The sequence below is a fragment of the Centroberyx affinis genome, unplaced genomic scaffold (assembly GCF_046629955.1).
Source record: "Centroberyx affinis isolate AG114_WGS23_722 - 3 ecotype Tasmania unplaced genomic scaffold, CSIRO-AGI_Caff_v1 ptg004100l_1, whole genome shotgun sequence".
Taxonomy (NCBI): Eukaryota; Metazoa; Chordata; class Actinopteri; order Beryciformes; family Berycidae; genus Centroberyx; species Centroberyx affinis.
This window is the reverse complement of record NW_027281879.1, coordinates 64,617-79,567: the sequence shown is the minus strand read 5'-3', so window position 1 is coordinate 79,567 and position 14,951 is coordinate 64,617. Positions and strand designations below refer to the sequence as shown.

General features: G+C 41.8%; 1 protein-coding gene across 1 annotated transcript; it reads left to right on the top strand.

Moving 5' to 3' along the window:
• The first annotated feature begins 3,620 nt into the window (after positions 1 to 3,620).
• On the top strand, positions 3,621 to 13,466 carry LOC139663693 (myosin heavy chain, fast skeletal muscle-like). The gene is made up of 39 exons (XM_071542411.1): positions 3,621 to 3,827; positions 3,908 to 4,051; positions 4,146 to 4,302; positions 4,396 to 4,423; positions 4,512 to 4,623; positions 4,715 to 4,807; positions 4,906 to 4,969; positions 5,052 to 5,150; positions 5,244 to 5,347; positions 5,469 to 5,607; positions 5,743 to 5,861; positions 6,113 to 6,262; positions 6,360 to 6,530; positions 6,622 to 6,925; positions 7,084 to 7,154; positions 7,250 to 7,337; positions 7,462 to 7,579; positions 7,667 to 7,790; positions 7,899 to 8,035; positions 8,125 to 8,380; positions 8,470 to 8,712; positions 8,798 to 8,974; positions 9,059 to 9,204; positions 9,328 to 9,418; positions 9,497 to 9,886; positions 10,020 to 10,146; positions 10,232 to 10,350; positions 10,439 to 10,635; positions 10,755 to 10,938; positions 11,054 to 11,219; positions 11,349 to 11,473; positions 11,629 to 11,937; positions 12,024 to 12,227; positions 12,329 to 12,454; positions 12,545 to 12,715; positions 12,808 to 12,912; positions 13,003 to 13,098; positions 13,208 to 13,339; positions 13,446 to 13,466. The coding sequence occupies exons 1-39, from the start codon at positions 3,621 to 3,623 to the stop codon at positions 13,464 to 13,466; spliced, it is 5,814 nt and encodes a 1,937-aa protein (XP_071398512.1).
• The last annotated feature ends 1,485 nt before the right edge of the window (positions 13,467 to 14,951 follow it).

Sequence of the window (14,951 nt, the reverse complement as noted above, 5' to 3'; positions counted from 1 at the left end):
TTTTCTCACACTTTCACCAGAACATCACATAATATTGGACGTATTGGACATAATATAGTTGGGGGGGTCTGGGAGATCTTCCTTAGAGAATGTTTTTTTAAATTTCACCAACTGAATAAAGCAGCATAGCAAACACTTTGAACAGCAGTCTAAACAGTCTGATGTATTGTAGTTCTGTCTGTCTCTCTCCTCTCTCCTCCCCCTCTGAATTCTTGTCTTGCCTCCTCTTATTTCTCTCCTCCCCTAATCTCTCTTTGTCTCTACCCTCTTCTCACCTCTCTTGTTCAGTTCAGGTTGTGCAAAAGATAAACAGAGAGACACAGATCAGTGAATGTATAAAACTTTAAAGTCACAATGAAATGGCATTTTGAGAACATCTTGCTTCCTTAATTTCATATATTTCCTGTTGAAACAGGATATTGCATTGAATGTTTCAATTCAAAGCTGTATATGAGCTATATATGCTATCATATATAGTATACTATATATGATAGTAATATTACAGCCTAATAGTAAGCTACTTTTATTTGTTAGATATGGAAAGTTAACTTTAAGTATAACTTATTTTAAGAATAACATGGTTTCATCCTCACCTATTTTTTTTATTTCTAAACAAAGTTACCGTGGCCCAGGTGAAAAGCCTAATGCATTCTGAATGGCATATAGAGGTACAAAATCAAAATCTCATTTTAAAAACATTTTCTCACTTTTAAGGGGAACAATGTGTCAAGCTGGAAAATAATATTGACGTTTCACATGGAGGGAAATTGTTTTTAAGCTTTTAATATTCAGCAGCCCAAACAAATAGAGCTGAATGGGAGGATGAACCTGATCAGACCGGACTTCAGTAACTAACAGGCAGACCGGAGACACAAGAGACATTTTGTTTATAATGATCCAAGTAGGCTAATATTGACTTTAGCTGTAGCTTAATAAGTATCAAACCATGAAGCTATGAGTCAAGTGTCAGCCCAAGCTCTCCAGTGTCTCTCTGCTCCATCAGCCACTTTTCTTCACACATTGAGTAAATGAACGTAATTAGCTAATGCTAGCAGTTATATATATTCTGTTTCTGTTTTTGCTCACAGAAAAAAAGTTTACAGCAAAACACACCTGCTGAAGTGTTGAAAGGCTGGAGGCTAATATTAGCGTTATTAGCGTTAGCAAACTGGGGGCAAGAACCAGGAATTTGACTTGACATCTCATAAAGTCAAATGAAGTATGCAGGCATTGTAACGTGAATACATTGTAGCTGTTTAGCAGATATCAACACAGTGAGCGTAATGATGCTAGCAGACATCCTCACACACTGATTTCAATTCCTTTTCAATGAGTTCCTTTTCAATTTCACTCAGTTTTACCAATTTGTAATGTATCCCACTATATAAGCAAGACTAACTGCCATTTAATGTCATGTAGGCTACTCTGAGTGGTTATAACTTCTTGAAATATCTAAGTGGCAATGGGACGCGAGGAGTGGCTCCTTCATTACATTGATGCTATTCCTGACCACTGCCATCCTTTCCAACACTGACTGTGTGTAGATGTATTATTAGCGCACTCTACTATTGTGTGCTCTCTCTCTCTCTCTGTCACTCTTTCTATCTCATGCTCTCTTTTTTTTTATCTCTCTTGATTATCATGCCAAATAAATAATTTCTTCAAAATGTGAGAATGTTTTGTTCAGCGATGCACAAGATTTGTAGATTTGGAGGCAGAATAAAAGAACAGGTATTGCCTTTTGTCTATTTATGTTGGTGTCATTTTGAATGTTGCCTCATGTTACTTTTATTGAGCTATTGGCTACTTTGCATTTGACTAGTTAGACCATGTTTATATGGATTCAATACATATAACATACCAATACCCTAAAAGACATTTTCTGACATTCAGCCAAACTTCAAAGCATCATAAAGGTCATCATAACAAATCACAGGCCGCCCGCTCTGTTAACACCTCCACTGTTGCCACTTCTGTCACCACCACCCACCAGCTGGAGAAACTACTGCTTCCAGTTATGTAGTTTCGCCCCACGCTTGAATGCTTGGAGATTCCTTCAGTTCTACTCAAATTACACGCCAGCCTTTGACAGGGACCCCCCGAGCTCGATTTGTGTCGTGCTGTGTTTCTCGACGCACTCAAAGCCGGCTCACGTAAAGGGGCCGGCCCGCTTTGACCGCTAAATCGAACGTACCCCACACTGCGTTGTAAATGTTTGCAGACAGCGCTCATAACGTGCCAGTGTGGGCGGTGACGTTAGAAAGAGTGAAATTTGAATTTTGAGCCATTTACAGTTACAATGAAAACTGTTAAGCAAATAGTTGTTTAGCATGGCGGGTAATGACTGGTGCGGGTCACCGAGGTGGAACGCTTCCATCATGTCGCCTGTCATCACCCGTCTCTCTAGTCTTTCCTGTCTGTCTCTCCAGTGTCAACTGTCAAATAAAGACTACATTCCAGAAAACAATCTGAAAACGAATAAACTTCTTGCTCACACTTTTAAAAATTATATCCTCAACAATAGGAAAGAGGCCGACATTCAAGGTGCGGGTGTGAAGCCAAAAATGGACTAAATTATTTTTCTATTACAATCCCTATGAAATGACTATGAAGTATTTACTAGGCCTATTACTATGGAAAATATTTTTAAAATGCACTTCATGTTCTTGTTAGGCCTACTAACTAAGAACAATTTACACAATTTGCAATTCAATTCTAATTAAATAAACAATTTAGAAGAATAGCCTAATAAGAATGATTAGGATAGGCCTTCTTAGTATACTTTCAATAAAACTGCTAATATGAATGGACAGTGTGTCAAAAGCCTCAGATAAAAGTTCTTTATTGTTATTTAAAGCAGCCATTATCCCAAATTCAGGTACTGGCTTTACTGCTTGAAACCCGAAACATAAGAGGTATGTACCAGCAACAAATGTTTCAACTGGTGGGTGACTCTGCTGTGATCCTGGCCACATTTGGCATGCTACCCATATTTAACTTCTGCTTTGTCAGCAAAAAAAAAAATCAATATAAGGAGTCCAGGAGGAGCCTGAGTGTGCGTAGTAGAAGACCTGTGAAGCTCCTGCTTGTGGTGAGACTCTCTACCACTGTACTTTATACCACTAGGATTTACTCCTCATTTTTGAAATCAGTTTACAGCATAACAGCTATGGAAGTAACAAAGGTTTTTTAAACAATTAATCTATGCTTTTGTTCTACACTCATTAAAACATAACATGTCTTCAACAGGATTGTGGAATATACTGTACTTTTGAGAGGAGCAAGGGTCAGGTATGGACAACTTTTCACTTCACTTTTGAAAATTTTCATGTCAAAATATTTCTATGTCAATTCAGTGCTCACAGTTGACTTTCATCCCATTTGGACAAAACTGAACTATAGGCTAGTTTTTAAAGTCATTCCCCAGCTCAGTCTAAAAGCCACGTATTTTTTAAGCCACGTATGATGATGCGTGGACATGGTTTTGTTGTGGATGTACTTACTGATTAGATGAACTGTATTAGGTAATGAGCTGATGGTCAATCACATTAACTTGGTCTAACATTCAAGTCTAACATGACACGTCATTTGGAATTACCACACAGAAGTAAGCCGCCACCATGAGTACAGACGCGGAGATGGCCGTTTACGGCAAGGCTGCCATTTACCTCCGTAAGCCAGAGAAGGAGAGGATTGAGGCTCAGAACAAACCCTTCGATGCAAAGAGCGCCTGCTATGTGGCTGATGCCAAAGAGCTGTACCTGAAGGCTACGATCATCAAGAAAGACGGTGGCAAAGTCACCGTCAAGGTCAACGACACCCAGGAGGTCAGTATCTTAACCTTAGCAGGAGTCAGCTGGGAATTTAAAAACGATCAAATCTCATTATGAGCACTGTGCTATTTCAGGAGAGGACAGTTAAGGAGGATGACGTCACCCCGATGAACCCTCCCAAGTTCGACAAAATTGAGGACATGGCCATGATGACCCATCTCAATGAAGCCTCTGTGCTGTATAACCTCAAAGAGCGTTACGCAGCGTGGATGATCTACGTAAGATAATGTGCCTAATGAGTAAGGAGCAACATTCCTCAAGGAGCCATAAGTAGCATAGAGTGAACTGTTGTATCTCTCTGACCCCTTTCAGACCTACTCTGGGCTTTTCTGTGCCACTGTGAACCCCTACAAGTGGCTCCCAGTGTACGATGCTGAGGTTGTAAGCGCCTACAGAGGCAAGAAGCGTATGGAGGCTCCACCCCACATCTTCTCTGTCTCTGACAACGCCTACCAATTCATGCTTACTGGTATGTCCTGGTCATAAAAACATAGAAATTGTCAGTATATGATGTTTCTGTTAAACAAAAAAATATATAATTTCTTTTATTTTCCTTTAACAGATAGGGAGAACCAGTCTGTCTTGATCACGTAAGTTTCACATCTGTTGAACTTCTTTAACATCAACATAATCAGATATCTTGGTCGAATTCTTCTAAGTCTATGTATCTATACCCAGTGGAGAATCTGGTGCTGGAAAGACTGTGAACACCAAGCGTGTCATCCAGTACTTTGCAACAATCTCAGTGGGCGGAGACAAGAAGAAGGACCAAACATCAGGAAAGATGCAGGTATAGTATCATGAGTTCATTTCTGAAAGTATGGAAAACATTTCTGAAAGAAAAAAGAAATCCTGATGTCAATCTAAAATTTGGAGTGTAGGGGTCACTGGAGGATCAGATTATTGCAGCCAATCCCCTGCTGGAGGCTTATGGTAATGCAAAAACTGTGAGGAACGACAACTCCTCCCGCTTTGTAAGTATGGAAGGATTTCAACCTGTGAGAAAAGTCTTCTCTTATATATAACCTTTGTAGAGGGATGTTAAAACTTCTGTTGCTTCTTCTCCAAACAGGGTAAATTCATCAGAATCCATTTCGGTGCAACTGGCAAACTGTCTAGTGCTGACATTGAGACATGTAAGTACCAAGTTCTCATAGTGAATAGAAATTACTGGAGTTATGAGTGGACCAGATTTTGAGTTATGAACAACTCTTACAGATCTGCTGGAGAAGTCCAGAGTGACATTCCAGCTTCCTGATGAGAGAGGCTACCACATCTTCTACCAGATGATGACTAACCACAAACCTGAGCTGATTGGTAAGCCGCATAACTGGTGATACAATGTTAAAACAACCAATGTTCGCATAGTCCACAACCACTAATTCCTTTAAACCTTTTTTTGATCTCCAGAAATGACGCTCATCACCACCAACCCCTATGACTTCCCCATGATCAGCCAGGGTCAGATCACTGTGGCCAGCATTGATGACAAAGAGGAGCTGGTTGCCACTGATGTGAGTGATCTTCACTTTCAACATATTTTCTTATCTATTGTGCATTAAATACACCATCAGTTGCTCTTTAAAATGTATTTTCTAATGTGTTTTTTACTCGGTACACTTCTTTTGAATACAGACTGCTATTGATATTCTGGGCTTCAGTGGTGAGGAGAAGATGAGCATCTACAAGATGACCGGTGCTGTGATCCACCATGGTAACATGAAGTTCAAGCAGAAGCAGCGTGAGGAGCAGGCTGAGCCAGACGGCACAGAGGGTGAGCGTTAACCTCATCCCGAAGTGGAACAGTATTAATAGCTTTGGAATTAAATTAGTAGATTCTTCATCAGAGCAGTGGCATTTTTACAATCGTCGGCACATATCTATTAAAGGTTGTGTTTGACTTTTTCAGATGCTGACAAAGTTGCTTACTTGCTGGGTCTGAACTCAGCCGACATGCTGAAGGCTCTGTGCTACCCCAGAGTGAAGGTCGGAAATGAGTTTGTAACCAAGGGACAGACTGTACCTCAGGTGAGTAAGATATATCATTCTCTTGTTTTATTAATTTACAGATCTTGTTTATATTACAGATTAGTCATGCTAGTAGAGCTAGAGCCTTTTATTAGCTGGATAATACTGTCTTATATTAAATACTCTTGCAAAATGCTAGATAATGTGCCAAATATCTGCCCTGTTAGCATCAGTACATCAAGTTTTGTTGTCCACTTTGTACATTATTACCACAAATAACTGTATTTTGGACTAATCACATTTTGTTTCAGGTCCTGAACTCAGTGAGCGCCCTGGCTAAGTCCATCTATGAGAGGATGTTCTTGTGGATGGTCATCCGCATCAACCAGATGCTAGACACCAAGCAGTCAAGGCAATTCTTCATTGGTGTGCTGGACATCGCTGGTTTTGAAATCTTTGATGTAAGCTTGCATTCCTAATAACAGACCAGCCAATGAATTTCACAACAGGATTTTTTTTAATTAATTTTGAGAGATTAGACTAATCATCCACTTACAGTTCAACAGCATGGAGCAGCTGTGCATCAACTTCACCAATGAGAAACTGCAGCAGTTCTTCAACCACCACATGTTTGTCCTGGAGCAAGAGGAGTACAAGAAGGAGGGTATCATCTGGGAGTTCATTGACTTTGGCATGGACTTGGCTGCCTGCATTGAGCTTATTGAGAAGGTACATGATAATGTTGTGACTCTGTGTAATTATTCTTAGTATGCTACAACATTGCCTCTTTATGATATATCTCTTTGCGCCTTTTTTAAAGCCCATGGGCATCTTCTCCATTCTTGAAGAGGAGTGCATGTTCCCTAAGGCTTCAGATACGACCTTCAAGAACAAGCTGTATGACCAGCATCTTGGCAAAAGCAGGGCATTTGAGAAGCCAAAGGCCACCAAGGGCAAGGCTGAGGCCCACTTCTCTCTGGTGCACTATGCTGGAACTGTGAACTACAATATCGCTGGCTGGCTGGACAAGAACAAGGATCCCCTGAACGACTCTGTTGTGCAGCTGTACCAGAAGTCCTCCGTTAAACTTCTGGCTTATCTGTATCCCCCTGTTGCTGCTGAAGGTGTGATATCACTTTGAGAAAATTTCAATTATTATTGTTTTTTTTTTATTTTTTTTTAAGAATACAGAGATTGTTTATTTCTAATTTACCATGTGTTAAAAATAAACCTTGAGTCTCCTCCCTGTCACACAAACTGTCCACTTAAAATTGAAAAACAGAATCTGGTGGCGGCAAGAAGGGAGGCAAGAAGAAGGGTGGTTCCATGCAGACTGTGTCTTCACAGTTCAGGGTAAGGTTTAAGAACAACATCAAGTCTCAGTTTAGAATTAAACTCACATTTATTGCTTTTCGTGATGAATATTTGTTTTCATCTTGTATCTACAGGAGAACTTGGGCAAGCTGATGACCAACTTGAGGAGCACCCATCCTCACTTCGTGCGTTGCCTAATTCCCAATGAGTCAAAGACTCCAGGTACACACATCGCTAACATGATCTTAATAGTGTCTGTATTGGGTGGTTGAGACATTTAGTGAGACTTTGACATGGTGAATAATTATTTTGTCATAATTATCATTGAGAAATGTCTTCTTTACAGGTATGATGGAGAACTTCCTGGTCATCCACCAGCTGAGGTGTAACGGTGTGCTGGAGGGTATCAGAATCTGCAGAAAGGGCTTCCCCAGCAGAATCCTCTATGGTGACTTCAAGCAGAGGTATCAATGAACTGAATTTTATGAAAGTTTTTGATGTGAACTATGAATAAAAATCGCTCACTCTGACCATAAACTCTCTTACAAAAGGTACAAGGTACTGAATGCCAGTGTCATCCCTGAGGGCCAGTTCATTGACAACAAGAAGGCTTCGGAGAAGCTGCTCGGATCCATTGATGTTGATCATGATCAATACAGATTTGGACACACCAAGGTAAACACCTTGCTTACCTTATTTGACTTAATTATACATGATTTCATCATTACCTTTATGGTTCAAAATCAATTAACAATTAAAGCATATTTTTTCTACTCTATTCAGGTATTCTTCAAGGCAGGTCTGCTGGGAACCCTTGAGGAGATGAGAGATGAGAAGCTGGCTGCTCTGGTCACCATGACTCAGGCTCTCTGCCGTGGTTACCTCATGAGGAAGGAGTTTGTGAAGATGATGGAGAGGAGGCATGTTGAAAACAACTAGTTCTGAATACATATTTATGGTATGCACAATCCAAAATGACTTGTCCTTAATTGCAACTTTTTTTCCAAAGGGAAGCCATTTACACCATCCAGTACAACATCCGCTCATTTATGAATGTCAAACACTGGCCATGGATGAAGGTGTACTACAAGATCAAGCCTCTTCTGAAGAGTGCTGAAACTGAGAAGGAGCTGGCCCAGATGAAGGAGAACTATGGGAAGATAACGGCAGACCTGGCCGCTGCTCTGGCCAAGAAGAAGGAACTGGAGGAGAAGATGGTGTCTCTCTTGCAGGAAAAGAATGATCTGCAGCTGCAAGTGGCATCTGTAAGTAGAATTCAACATACAACTTTGCTTTTTCACATTGTGTCCCGAAAATGTTGTTAAGGTTACCTCCTTTCTTCATTGTGAACTAGGAATCAGAGAATCTGTCAGATGCTGAGGAGAGATGTGAGGGACTTATCAAAAGTAAGATCCAGCTGGAGGCCAAACTCAAAGAGACAACAGAGAGACTGGAGGATGAGGAGGAAATCAACGCTGAGCTGACTGCCAAGAAGAGAAAACTGGAGGATGAATGCTCTGAGCTCAAGAAGGATATTGATGACCTGGAGCTTACCTTGGCCAAAGTGGAGAAGGAGAAACATGCTACTGAGAACAAGGTTCATAAATATTCACTCTCTCTACCAAATCAATGAACATAAGAATAATTACCAATGTAAAACAACATATTTCTTGCAAATTTAGGTGAAGAACATGACTGAGGAGATGGCCTCTCAGGATGAGAGCATTGCTAAGCTGACCAAGGAGAAGAAAGCCCTTCAAGAAGCACATCAGCAGACTCTTGATGACCTGCAGGCTGAGGAAGACAAAGTGAACACTCTGAGCAAGGCCAAGACCAAGCTTGAGCAGCAAGTGGATGATGTGAGTTTATGAAGTCAATAAGATTAGCAAAACAGTTAGGCTTGCTCTTAAACTTGATAATTACACACCTGTATTAATGTGCAGCTTGAAGGTTCTCTGGAGCAAGAGAAGAAGCTCCGCATGGACCTTGAGAGAGCCAAGAGGAAGCTCGAGGGTGATCTGAAACTGGCCCAGGAATCTAACATGGACCTTGAGAATGACAAGCAGCAGTCTGAGGAGAAACTCAAGAAGTAACATACACTTTATTTTTCATTTATACATACTGTATGTTTTTGTTCATGATAGCATCCATCACATGTTTGAGGATATGGTGGATGAGAAGTTACTAATATGCTTATCTGCGATTCTCATAGGAAGGACTTTGAAACCAGCCAGCTCCTTAGCAAGATTGAGGATGAGCAGTCCTTGGGTGGTAAGCTTCAGAAGAAGATCAAGGAGCTTCAGGTGAAATACTCACATTAGTGTATATTTAAATGTGCAAAAGTGTAAATTTACTAAAAAAAAGATCACACCTACATTCAGGCCCGCATTGAGGAATTGGAGGAGGAGATTGAGGCTGAGCGTGCTGCTCGTGCCAAGGTTGAGAAGCAGAGAGCTGACCTCTCCAGGGAACTTGAGGAGATCAGCGAGAGGCTGGAGGAGGCCGGTGGAGCCACTGCTGCTCAGATCGAGATGAACAAGAAGCGCGAGGCTGAGTTTCAGAAGCTGCGTCGTGACCTTGAGGAGTCCACCCTGCAGCACGAGGCTACCGCTGCCGCTCTCCGCAAGAAGCAGGCCGACAGCGTTGCTGAGCTGGGAGAACAGATCGACAACCTGCAGCGTGTCAAGCAGAAGCTCGAGAAGGAGAAGAGTGAATTCAGGATGGAGATTGATGACCTCTCCAGCAACATGGAGGCTGTTGCCAAAGCAAAGGTACATAATATCTCTACTGATGTTTTAGTGTGAAGATAACGTTTTTGATAAAATAGTAGTAAGATTAAAAAAATAGAATTTCAGATCCAGCGATACAGTAGATGCTGACAAAATGTATTTTTTTTATCATTAGGGAAATCTGGAGAAGATGTGTCGTACTCTTGAGGATCAGCTCAGTGAAATTAAGTCCAAGAATGATGAAAATCTCCGTCAGATGAATGACTTGAGCACACAGAAAGCACGTCTCCTGACAGAAAATGGTATGTATAAGTTAGCATTCAACCAGGGTCATTTGAGAGAAACTGAACACACAAAACTAATGTGTCGTGTCAATTTTCACCCAAGGTGAGTTCGGTCGTCAGATTGAGGAGAAAGAAGCCCTTGTCTCCCAGTTGACCAGAGGCAAGCAGGCCTTCACGCAGCAGATTGAGGAGCTGAAGAGGCATATTGAGGAGGAGGTTAAGGTAAGAAACCAAGAAATCAAGTGCCCATCGATAAAGTGTTGTTTGTAACTTGTAGATTTTGCACACTTAATAATCTTTATTTTAACAGGCCAAGAATGCACTTGCCCACGGACTGCAATCAGCCCGCCATGACTGTGATCTTCTGAGGGAGCAGTTTGAGGAGGAGCAGGAGGCCAAGGCTGAGCTGCAGCGCGGTATGTCCAAGGCCAACAGCGAGGTGGCTCAGTGGAGGACCAAGTATGAGACTGATGCTATCCAGCGCACTGAGGAGCTGGAGGAGGCCAAGTGAGTGAAATCCAAAGCCACACTTAAATGCCCAGCTCAGAACTGCAACATAGCACCACTTCAACTACATTTGTAACTTACTTATTTTCACTGAGAGACAAATGCTGTATATTCAACAGGAAAAAGCTGGCCCAGCGCCTGCAGGAGGCTGAGGAGCAGATTGAGGCTGTGAATTCCAAGTGCGCTTCTCTGGAGAAGACCAAACAGAGGCTCCAGAGTGAGGTGGAGGACCTCATGATCGATGTGGAGAGGGCCAATGGGCTGGCTGCCAACCTGGACAAGAAGCAGAGGAACTTTGACAAGGTAGCAAATTTTCCTTTGCGTGGCAATGCCATACCAAAAGAGTTAGGTATAATCATTTGTTTTTATAATGATGAATATGAAACTAAGTCAACTGTATGAATTGTGCGTTATTCAGGTCTTGGCAGAGTGGAAACAAAAGTATGAGGAGGGTCAGGCAGAGCTTGAAGGAGCTCAGAAAGAGGCTCGTTCCCTCAGCACAGAGCTGTTCAAGATGAAGAACTCCTATGAGGAAGCTCTGGATCAGCTGGAGACCCTGAAGCGTGAGAACAAGAACCTGCAACGTGAGTTCATACCACATAACATTAGCAATTGCAATTAGATTAGAATCAATGCATATGTATTCATTTTAATGAACTATATCGCCTACATTTCAAGGCTTAACAATATTAAACACATGCATCCCTCTGCAGAGGAGATCTCAGATCTGACTGAACAGATTGGAGAGACTGGAAAGAGCATCCATGAGCTGGAGAAGGCTAAGAAGCAGGTGGAGACAGAGAAGGCCGAGATCCAGACAGCACTTGAAGAGGCTGAGGTAAAATAATTTTTGGAGGGTTTGACATTGTAATTGTCAATCTGTGTTTTTTGGTTCATACAAGAAATTTAAATAGGCCCTAAAACAATGGAAAAATACCCATGATAACATTCAAAAGGCAGGAATGAGGTTTTCATATTTGTTATTATCATTAGGGAACTCTGGAACACGAAGAGTCCAAGATCCTGCGTGTCCAGCTGGAGCTCAACCAGATTAAAGGTGAGGTTGACAGGAAGCTGGGAGAGAAGGACGAGGAGATGGAGCAGATCAAGAGGAACAGCCAGAGGGTGATCGACTCCATGCAGGCCACTCTGGACTCCGAGGTCAGGAGCAGGAACGACACCCTGAGGATCAAGAAGAAGATGGAGGGAGACCTGAACGAGATGGAGATTCAGCTGAGCCACGCCAACAGGCAGGCTGCTGAGGCCCAGAAGCAGCTGAGGAACGTCCAGGCACAGTGGAAGGTGAGTGACACACGGAAGCTGCACAGAACATACACACATTCTGATATCTATCTGATTATTTTTTTGATATTTGTTTTTTGCACTAGGATGCACAATTACACCTCGATGATGCTGTCAGAGCCCAGGATGACCTCAAGGAGCAGGCTGCTATGGTGGAGCGCAGGAACGGTCTGATGCTGGCTGAAATTGAGGAGCTGAGGGCCGCGCTGGAACAGACAGAGAGAGGCCGCAAAGTGGCTGAGCAGGAGCTGGTGGACGCTAGTGAACGCGTCGGACTTCTGCACTCTCAGGTGAGCAAACAAAACAATTCATTCACTTTAAATCTTTAAATTTTTAACATAATTAGTGGGTATCATTGTAGTCATCACTGAGCTTTTTTTCTTTCTTTTAGAATACAAGCCTTCTGAACACAAAGAAGAAGCTTGAGGCTGACCTGGTCCAGGTCCAGAGCGAAGTGGACGACACTGTTCAGGAATCAAGGAATGCAGAGGAGAAGGCCAAGAAGGCCATCACTGATGTAGGTTAAAATTTCATTTGTTACTGTCTTCATTTGATTCCACGTAAAAACATAAATAAACATTTTATGCTTTCTCTTTATCTTTTCTAGGCTGCTATGATGGCTGAAGAGCTGAAGAAGGAGCAGGACACCAGCGCTCACCTGGAGAGGATGAAGAAGAACCTGGAAGTCACTGTCAAGGACCTGCAGCACCGCCTGGATGAGGCTGAGAACCTGGCCATGAAGGGAGGCAAGAAGCAGCTCCAGAAACTGGAGTCTAGGGTAAGATAGATATGTTAAGATTTGCACGGTTGAACCGATGTGAGGCTGTTTCAGCAAACTTAAGATTACTAATGTCTGATTCTTCTCTGAAGGTGCGTGAGCTGGAGGCAGAGGTTGAGGGAGAGCAGAGACGTGGAGCAGATGCTGTGAAGGGGGTCCGCAAATATGAGAGGAGGGTGAAGGAACTCACCTACCAGGTACAGTCACAATAAATATATACAAATCAATCAAACATACATAGTTATTACTGTAGACATTTACACTTGCATATTCACTTACTATCATAGACGGAAGAGGACAAGAAAAATATTACCAGGCTGCAGGATCTGGTAGACAAGCTGCAGCTCAAGGTGAAGGCCTACAAGAGGCAGGCTGAGGAAGCGGTGAGGACAAAACACTGATTCTTAACATGGACTCAGAATTATCTCAAACAAACTACATCTACAGTCTTTTCAGATGTTTAAACACTAAACTATCTCTATGGTATTCTAGGAGGAGCAAGCCAACGTTCATCTGTCCAAGTGCAGGAAAATTCAGCATGAGCTGGAGGAGGCGGAGGAGCGGGCTGACATTGCAGAGTCCCAGGTCAACAAGATGAGAGCTAAGAGCCGGGACACTGGCAAGGTAAATGGGGATACAGTTGAATGAAAAATAAATAAATGAAAATGCCTCATTTATGTCAATGTCTCACTTAATTTAAAACTAACCCTTTGTCTTTTTTATTTTGCAGGGAAAAGAGGCAGCTGAGTAGGCTAACACACACCCCTTGCTGACAGGATGTTTCTAATCATATAATATGATGTGAAATCTTCTGTTACAATAAAAATTCTAACTTTGGCACTTAAATCAATGTCATTTTCATGTCATTTTTTCATCTCAGGGTTTTAGTAAATGTGATATTTGGGATCAATGTTGACACACAAACCACATTTGTAGAAATAGTGAAATGCTACACAGCTAGCTAACTACGTAGCCTACAGTACAAAAGTTTTACAATTATGAATGAAATGGTTTGCTACAACATGAAGCAGGTAAACTGACTGTTGTCTTCAGTGATATTTGAGCTGTTGGGTAACATCCTTAAAGCCCTCGCCAGTGGACTCACTGACACATATGCATTATTGATTTTCAAGGAAAACAATGACCCAAAATAATACATATCTAATGTAACAGTCCTTAAGATTTGAGGTTTAGGTGGTTTGGGGAACTAGTAAAGATGCCCCGGGTGCATCTACCTTTGGAGGTGTAGTGGCCACGGCCAACTGGGAGGAGACACAAGGGCCGACCCAGACCACGCTGCAGGGACTACATTTTCCACCATGCCTGGGAGCGCCTTCGGATGCCCCAGGAGGAGCTGGAGGGAATTGCTGGGAAAAGTGGAAGATGAATGAATGGACTAATCCAACATAAGCTCTCACATATAATAATAGAAGCTTTCTATTTGTGGCAGAGGCAAAAGTTGAGTGCGGGCATGACATTTCTCTCTGATGTTTAATTGAATAAGGCTCACATGACTTGTACATTCCACAATAATCCCTTGGCCCTGATCGCACAGCACCCAGCTACACTTACTCACAACATCAACACAAGTTGTCTATACATGTAAATATATATATGTATGTGGTCCAGCTCTGAAGCAGAAAACACCCTACACCCTAAAATCCCATTAAGATGCATTGGTAAGACCCTCATGACCAACTTTTTAAAACCCTGCACTCATAATGTCATGCAGTGAAAAAATAAATTACAGGGGTTCAATACCTAGACCGTACAACGACATGTATGAGAAACTCAGGCAAGCTGCATCTATTTATCTGTCTCTGCTGAAGACTAATTTCTATGGATTTGCTTTGACGTTATCTCTTAATCTATCCTTTATTCTTTTTATTCATTCCTATCCTTTTTATTTATTGTTGTCATGGGTTCTATTTATTTTTATTCCACATGAAACACGTTGTCACTCTGTTTTTATATCAGTTCTATATGAATAAAGTGTATTAATATTATAAATGGCGGGGATGTATTGCTGACACTCTGATCTCTTTTTACATATTTTGCTCCCTGTGTTCCAGGCGACAGGATGGACCAGACATGGCTTATCAGTATAATAATGTATCACAAAGTTTCATTGGTACACTGTAATCAACAAGGCCATTCTGTGTCTGCTTCCTTATTATTTGTGCTTGTATATCTACAGAAAACGGTGGAAATTACTGTCGAGGGTCACAGAAATTAT